This window comes from Rana temporaria, chromosome 8, assembly GCF_905171775.1.
Source record: "Rana temporaria chromosome 8, aRanTem1.1, whole genome shotgun sequence".
Lineage (NCBI taxonomy): Eukaryota > Metazoa > Chordata > Amphibia > Anura > Ranidae > Rana > Rana temporaria.
The window spans coordinates 178,340,075-178,349,201 of NC_053496.1; the positions used below are offsets into that span (position 1 = coordinate 178,340,075).

General features: G+C 41.9%; 1 protein-coding gene across 1 annotated transcript; it reads left to right on the plus strand.

Annotated features, from left to right (window-relative positions):
• The first annotated feature begins 2,414 nt into the window (after positions 1 to 2,414).
• LOC120910128 (zinc finger protein 614-like) lies at positions 2,415 to 7,494 on the plus strand. Its single transcript, XM_040322001.1, has 4 exons — positions 2,415 to 2,527; positions 2,633 to 2,776; positions 3,862 to 4,006; positions 6,002 to 7,494. Exons 1-4 carry the CDS (start codon positions 2,495 to 2,497, stop codon positions 6,979 to 6,981), a joined length of 1,302 nt encoding a protein of 433 aa, XP_040177935.1. The 5' UTR covers positions 2,415 to 2,494; the 3' UTR covers positions 6,982 to 7,494.
• Positions 7,495 to 9,127: the final 1,633 nt, after the last annotated feature.

Genomic DNA, 9,127 nt, shown 5'->3' on the forward strand with positions numbered 1-9,127 from the left:
GTAAAGGAGAGAGCAGTACGGAGGCTCCACCTAGATCCCCCATCATCTGATAAACACATAGAAACAATAAAAGAATGTGAACTGACACACACACACTATATAAAAAACATGGCGGCCTCCATCCCTGATTTAGTAGGTAGGAAAGAGGAGTTTGTGGGACTGTAAATGAGGGAGAGAATAATTACGTAGAAATGAAGTAACAGTACATGATTTATTTATTACAATCTTGAATACATATCAGATGGGTAGTCACCAGACTTACACTAAATATGCTGCTTATAGCATGCAATACAAATAGAAAATAGACATGGCAGATATACATGGTAAAATAAATCGATTGAAAAACATATGTAATATAGACAAGTAACTGTTGGCATCTAGTGGCACTCTACGCGTTTTCTTAGCATTGCAGCCATTCATCTGGCAAGTAAGTGTAACAGGCGCCATCGCGCCGCCTGTTCTTTCTAATAGCAGGCGCTTTCACTGCCATAATGCGTTCCACACTGTAAAGCATACGGTGCCCGCGTGATGACGTCTTCGCCCGTCGCCGTGTGCGTTCCAGCCTGGAACTGCAAATTGGCGGTTTTCTTGGAATTCAGTGCTGATGCACTGCACCTGTGACTTGCCTATAAAGGCATTGATTTTACAGTCATACCCTGTTCTATTATTGTCGGCCGTAGCCGGCCTGGCTGCAAACCAAGCTATAGCTACCGGTACCAGCAATCCCTGGACTGCATGGCATCCCCTGCAACCATCCCACTCCTGGATCAGAGCTGCAAACCTTACTACATCTGCTAGAAGACAGCCCAAGATATCCCCCACCAGGAGACCCTGAATGAAAGAAACCTATACCTGCCTTCGCTACTAAACTACTTTCATCCTCTGCAAAACGGATAAGTCGCCATTGTGTCACTTGTAGTGCTTTAGAATTCTCTACTACATGTATTGCATCTAATCAAATTGCTGTAATCAACTCTGGCTTACTATGTACAACTATACACCGTGAGATTGTCTGTCTGTTATATTCTCGGCTGCTTGCTGTGCTTATCTTAAAGGGACATCTACTTTCAAATTATCTAACCTATAGTTGCCTCTCATATGCAACTATTATTACCTGAGCTATATTGCCTCTCATATGCAACTATTAATTGTCTTAACAACTCCTATTTACTACGTGCTTGACATAAGTTCTTACTTGGTAACGGGCCAAGCCCTAAGTTACTGAACATGTTCCCTCTAAACTTTTCTATGCTAAGGGTTGTAGCTATTACCATACCTGCACCCTTAGTGGCGTAATACACTACTGTATGTTTAACTGTTAATCGCTTGCATACAGCTGTGCATTGGAATTTCTTGGCCAATCATATAATTTTAAACGCTAAGCTCTGGTCGCATGTTGTAATGCGTCCATCCTTAGTAGCTCAATGCCTTACTTTATTTGAGAGAGAGATGATGTAGAGAACCCCCAAACTCCTGTTTGCGGGGAGTGACGGCTGGGGACCAATACTGAATTCTCACATAAGGAAGTACATTGAAAACCTTGCTAACCGCAGTTGTGGTTCACTTCCGTTTCACCAGAGCCGTTACAGTTAGGGAGTAATATACTGGAAAGAAAAATGGACATGGGTTAATGATAATGCCCTTGGAATAAGAGAATGTCTATTTTCTATTTGTATTGCATGCTATGAGCATAAGTCTTGTGACTACCTATCAATCTGATACAAAATATCTGATATGTATTCAAGATTGTAATAAATAAATCATCTACTCTACCTTAATTTCTATTGAAACAAGAAAAGCTGCTCCAGGTGAGTGAGTTTCTGGTTAATCCCAACACACGCTAGTCAAGTGCTAGCCCAACTCGCATGCTGTGCAACGTAAAGAAATTATTCCGGACGGCTGCACTTCCAAAAATCCTTTTATTGAGGCTTCATATGACAAGTGTTTGACAGATGGAGCAGGGAACAAAGAGGTAGACGCATTTCACGCAAATATCCACGCTTAGTCATTACCAGCATCTACCTCTTTGTCCCCTGCTCCATCTGTCAACCACTTGTCATATGAAGCTTCAATAAAAGGATTTTTGGAAGTGCAGCCGTCTGGAATTATTTCCTCACCTTAATTTCTATGTTATTATTCTCTCCTGACATGGCCTTCCCTCATTTAAAGTCCCACAAACTCCTCTTTCCTACATAGAAACAATGTATTCAGTCAGTGTGTGTGTTCCCTACAGATGGATCCAGTAATGGGAACCCACCAGAGAGATGTCCCCGTCCTCTGTATTCCCAGCTAACAGTGGGGCCCAAACTGTAGGGTGGTGCACATTATTGTAAAGGAGAGATCAGTACAGAGGGGCCACCTAGATCCCCCCCATCATCTGATAAACACATAGAAACAATGTATTCAGTCAGTGTGTGTGTTTCCTACAGATGGATCCAGTAATGGGAACCCACCAGAGAGATGTCCCCGTCCTCTGTATTCCCGGGATTCTACAATGGAAGATCATAACTATGTACATCATGATCAGGTAGATCGAACTGGAACTCAAATAGAATTCTGCACTTTGAGATAACATTCTTCTATCATCTCGTGTTTCTTTTTACAAATCCATTCTTTCATATTTGGGCTTCAGGGTGAAGATCCGAAAGACATCAAAGTTGAGGTTAAAGTGGAAAAAGAAGACAAGTCCGGGGATCAGCAGTCTATGGAGGAGGGAGATCCTCTGTATTCCCGGGATTCTACACAGGAAGATTACACCATCCCTCACCATCATCAGGTAGGTGGGCATGTAGACCTAAATACTGTATGTATTCAGTTTTAATTTAATTGAAATTAAAGGTTCAAAAGAATACATAAACAGGTGAAGGAACATTGGTTTAGCACAAAATCATTGATAGTATGCCAATTAAAACACCATCTCTCACCATGATCAGGTAGGTGGGCTCAGTGGTTCTGAATTTGTTGGATGACATTCTTCTACTCGGTCTTTTGTTTTTTTATTGCTTAACTTTTTGCTGCCCAGCTGCTGTGAATTTACGCCTGGTACACACGACCGGATTTTCAGCAGACAAAGCGTAGGACTTCTATCCGAATGGTGTTGGCCAGGAATTTTTCAAACGGCACACAATTGTCGTTCAACAAACGCGAGAACTACGTGTTTTTTTAGCTCTTTAGCGCCACCCTTTGGGTACCTTCTGCAAATGTCGTGTTTGGTGAGCATTGATTCTGAGCATGCGTGTTTGTACTTTGGACTTTTGTCTGCACTGTCACACACGATCGGAAAATCCGACAACAGACAATTGTTCGCCAAAAATTTTAAAGCCTGCCATCCAAAATGTGGCCGCTGAAAATCTGACAATTGTCCGATGAAGCGTACAAATGGTCGGATTTTCCACCAACCGCCTGCCATCACACAATTCCCGTCGGAAAATCTGATTGTGTGTACGAGGCTTTATTTGTCAGGACAACATGTTTCAGAGGGCGTGGCCTCCTTCCTCAGATCCGCTCCCTGTTATTCAGAGAGCCCTTTTGTAGCTGAAATTAATTGGCCTGGGTTTTTTAACTTTATAATCAAAATGTATCAAACTTCAACTAAAAAACATATGGATGATTTATTTTTTTCCCATCAGATTATAATTACATATAATAATCATAAATTTCAATAAAATTGGATCGGTAAAAAATAGTACTAGGGTTCTATAAAAATGTTTTAGGTTCTTTCTATATACATGCATATATATGTACACACACACACGTTAATTATTTTATCATATTTCCCATAGTTTTTAGAATATATAACTTTCACACAAACCAATTAAAATACACTTATTGGGATTAATTTTTTCTTTTATTTTGGTGTAGAGTGAAGAATGGAGTAATATAAAAGCTGAAGTTAAAGAAGAAGAAGTAGTAGAGACGTATGTGGAGGGTGATCAGCCGTGCATGGAGGAGGTTGTGATGATTATGAAGAGTGAAGAGGAAGAAATTTCTCTCCCTGTCAACACAGGTAAGTATAGGCACTATGGAAGAATCGGGTCACAATCTAATTTTATGTCTGAGTATAAGGATTGTAGTTTAACCAGATTGGCTCTGGAGCACATTTTTCGTTTCTTGCACACAGGTGAATATCTTAATTTTTTGGGCAATAAAATAACTTAAACTCCCAAAGTTTAAAACAGAAAAAAAAGGAAGATGGTTACAAATTTTTCTGTCGCATAATATTTGAGCAACTGTTTATTAAACGCAAAGTTTGCAGTAAAATTTATTTTATTTTATTTTTTCTGAAACACACACACAATATAATACACATTTTATTGGTAAAATAAAAAAGACGGGGTTGTGTTGAGTGAATAGATATCAAACATGTCCAAAAATTGCTTCCCCCGTGATATCCCTAAAAAAACTACGGTACCCAAAAATAGTGGACTATTTCAAAGCATTTCTAACTGATCAGTATTGAGATAACCGGGAGCTCTTGTGTTAGAATTATTGCTTTCTCTCCGACATTTGCGGTAGTAAACCGTCGTTTACATATGTCTGCACACCCTGGGCATGTATTTCTACATGTATGTGAGGCGGGGGGGTTAATGCAATTATTATTTTTTTCAATACATTTTATTTTTTTTACTTATTTGCTATTACAGGGGGTTAATAAATCCTCCATGTAATAGCATTGGGTAAGTGACGGGTCCAAAACCCCAATCCCCCCCCGCCCTGAAAACCATGTACCTGAGCACAGATCGGCTTGGTTTGATGTGTGCCCTGGCTGTACCGGCCAGGAAATGGTGGATCTAAAACATCATCGCTTACATTTTTTTTTGTGTACAGGTGAGATTGAGGTATGAATTTCCCTCACTCTCTCATCCCATCCTGGAGCTGGCTGTTGTATACCTGGGCTCCCAGTAAATCGGGAGATCCCGGGAACCATAGGAGGGTGGTGGGGTGCCAGCAGGGAGGAGCACTGCACCGCCTGCTCTGTGAAAGTGTTTGGTGGCTCTAAAGCCGCTGAATCATCTTCACTTTCAAGTCAGGGTTTGGCTCTACAAACGAAGCAAAAGCTGATGGCTTCAGTAGGCTGGAAACTCAAAGCTTTGCCTGTAGGAGTGGGCATACCCTAGTGGGGTCTTCAAAGTCTAGGCACCATAAGAATGGACCACTACCTCTGGACCTGTATAGCAGAGGTGAGCGCCCATGCAGGACCAAGTGCCCAAAGCCACATTACAGGCAGTCCCTACACAGCATGGTTCCCAAAGTTTAACAGAGGCTGAACCAATATAGATGCGCTGCCTCCATTGTTGTGTTAGAAGATAGTAAATGTTGATTGAAAAATCACAAGATAAAACAACAGTTAAAAAGCAACCTCAGTCCCCTTTTTAGTGGCTCCGCTCCCCCTGATTTGCAGTGCCGCTCTTGCTCAGATGTGCCAGGAGGAGATACTGTACACCATATGAAAGGTCCATCTCCATTCCTCAATATAACGTCATGTTCCCAACAAATGCGTTCAGTAAGGAAAAAAATTGAGGAGACTTAGAGGATGACCATAACAACATCATCGATGTATCTACTCCACAGCTAAATGTTCCATATAAAGGAACTATCTCCATTCCTCAATATAACGTCATGTTCCCAACAAATGAGGAGGAGATACTGTACACCATATAAAAGGTTCATCTCCATTCCTCAATATAACGTCATGTTCCCAACAAATGAGGAGGAGATACTGTACACCATATGAAAGGTCCATCTCCATTCCTCAATATAACATCATGATTCCAACAAATTATGTGACATCTCTTTTACTTCAAAATAGCTTGTATTAATGCACAAAGAAACATTACCCAGCATGTCGTAGTTGTTTTGGATGTTTAGTTTCCATGAACTGTTTTTTATTTTCATATTTTTATGTTACAATTGTACCCAGTTAAAGCTAAGAACTCCAGTTATTTGTGAACTACTGACATTTGTTACCTTTTTTTTATTTTTTTATAACTCTTTCCAACAGATGGATGTGATGTGAGGAATTCCTTGGAGAGACATCTTCTATTATCTGCTGATTGTAAGTCAGAAGATAATGTCATCACACAGGATCCTCCAGGAGGAAATCCAAATACACAAAATATACATCACAGACCTTCCTGTCCGGAGACATCAATGGATCCCTCTGATCAGGGGGAATCTTCTCATCAATCACATACTATGATTGCATATATCTATTTAAAATCTCACACCGCAGATAGATCAATAGATTCTTCTAATCCCAAGAAATCTTTACCCAATGAAGGAGATCACCGAAATGACAATCTATTCTCATGTTCGGAGTGTGGGGCATCATTCACTGTAAAGAAATTCCTTCTTTTACACCAGAGAATTCACACGGGTGTGCTTCCTTATTCATGTTCAGAGTGTGGGAAATGTTTTGCTTTTAAAGGAGACTTTTTAAAACATCAGAAAATTCACAGGGTTGAGTGTTCAGAGTGCGGGAAGTATTTCATAAAAAAAGCTGATCTTGTTATTCATCAGAGAATTCACACGGGGGAGCGTCCTTATTCATGTTCAGAGTGCGGGAAATCTTTCACTAACAAAGCAGGTCTTGATCAACACCAGAGAAGTCACACAGAAAAGCGTCCTTACTCATGTTCAGAGTGCGGGAAATCTTTCACTCGCAAACGAGACCTTGTTCAACACCAGAGAATTCACACAGGTGAGCGTCCGTATTCATGTTCGGAGTGCGGGAAATCTTTCACATATAAAGGAGTCCTTGTTAAACATCAGAGAATTCACACAGGTGAGTGTCCTTATTCATGTTCAGAGTGCGGGGAATCTTTCACTCAAAAATGGATCCTTACAAAACACCAGAGAGTTCACACGGAGGAGCATCCTTATTTGTGTACAGAGTGCGGGAAATCTTTTACTCATAAAGGAGATCTTGTTATACATCAGAGAACGCACACAGAACAGCGTCCTCCATTGCCTTCGGATTAAGGGAAAAGGTTTATAGATAAAATAAATCTACTTGGACAACAGAGGAAATGCAGCTGCCGATTCTTTGGACAAATGTTTTTACTAGTGGAACTTATTGATCCATAACACAACTGTTTAATTTACAAAGGGGTGCGTCATGGAAAAAGTGGTATTCAGTTTATAGGTGGAGATGGTTGGCCGGGTCTTCGGCAATGCTTGTATTTTTTTCAGACTCCAATGATGTGCCTGCCACAGTTCCTGATCCCCAAATTTTTTTTTTTACATTTTGCAAATTTAAAGAGTGGTAGCCCTTCATAATCAGTTACTGGCGTACACAAAGATATAAGCATGTCACATATTTTAAAGCCTCAGATTTTCCAAGAGGGGCAGCTAGGCCAAGTAGTGTACAGAGCACATCACCATACATTGGGGTCATAGTGAAAATATTTGAGCTTTTAGGGTGATGGTTTAATATTTCTAGGTCTTTACACACACACACATGAACTTTAATGGCATCTTAGTCCGTAGAGTTCAATATGAAGTTGGCCCTCCCTTTGCAGCTATAACAGCTTCAACTCTTGTGGGAAGGCTGTCCACAAGGTTTAGGAGGGTGTCTATGGGAATGTTTGACCATTCTTCCAGAAGTGCATTTGTGAGGTCAGGCACTGATGTTGGACAAGAAGGCCTGGCTCGCAGTCTCCATTCTAATTCATCCCAAAGATGTTCTATCGGGTTGAGGTCAGGGCTCTGTGCAGGCCAGTGAAGTTCCTCTACCCCAAACTCGCTAATCCTAGTCTTTATGGACCTTGCTTTGTGCACGGGTGCGCAGTCAAGTTGGATCGGGAAGGGGTCATCCCCAAACTGTTCCCACAATGTTGGAATCATGAAGTTGTCCAAAATGTCTTGGTAAGCTGATGCCTTAAGTGTTTCCTTAACTGGAACTCAGGGGCCAAGCCCAACCCCTGAAAAACAACCAAACACCATAATCCCCCCTCCACCTAATGATTTGGACCAATGCAAAAAGCAAGGTCCATAAAGACATGGATGAGCAAGCCTGCACAGGTCCTAACCTCAACCGAATATAACACGTTTGGGATGAATTATAGCGCAGACTGCAAGCCAGGCCTTCTCGTCCAACATCAGTGTCTGACCTCATAAATGTGCTTCTGGAAGAATGGTCAAACAATTCCATAGACACACTTCTAAACCTTGTGGACGGCCTTCCCAGAAGAGTTGAAGCTGTTTATAGCTGCAAAGGGTGAGCCAACTCTATATTGAACCCTACGGACTAAGACTGTGATACCATTAAAGTTCATGTGCGTGTAAAGGCAGGCGTCCCAATACCATGTAAATTGTCTAATCTGTGGATAACAAACTAGCAATTGTGACAATTGAAGGACAATTTTATCAATGCATGACAAGAATAAAGCAATTGTAGCAATAAAATGCAGGTACAATAACTGAAGTTCCGTCTCTTTTCTTTGTGTCTTCTGCTGAATGTACTGTATATGAATCTAGAATGTAATGTGGATGGTAGAGGAGAGCTGTTGGAGAATGTAGTATTTATGTGGAAGAGAACTGTCTGAGAATGTAGTGTGGATGGTGGAGAGCTGTCGGGAGAATAGAGTGTGGATGGTGGATGGGAGGTGTCGGAGAATATAGTGTGGATGGTGGATGAGAGCTGTCGGAGAATGTAGTGTGGATGGCGGAGGAGAGCTGTCGGAGAATGTAGTGTGGATGGTGGGGAAAGCTGCCGGAGAATGTAGTGTGGATGGCGGAGGAGAGCTGTCGGAGAATGTAGTGTGGATGGTGGGGAAAGCTGCCGGAGAATGTAGTGTGGATGGTGGGAGGAGAGCTGTCGGAGAATGTAGTGTGGATGGTGGAGGAGAGCTGTCGGAGCATGTAGTGTGGATGGTGGGAGGAGAGCTGTCGGAGAATGTAGTGTGGATGGTGGGAGGAGAGCTGTCGGAGAATGTAGTGTGGATGGTGGAGGAGAGCTGTCGGAGAATGTAGTGTGGATAGTGGGAGGAGAGCTGTCGGAGAATGTAGTGTGGATGGTGGGGGAGAGCTGTCAGAGAATGTAGTGTGGATGGTGGGGGGAGAGCTGTCGGAGAATGTAGTGTGGAGGGTGGGAGGAGAGCTGTCGGAGAATGTAGTGTGGATGGTG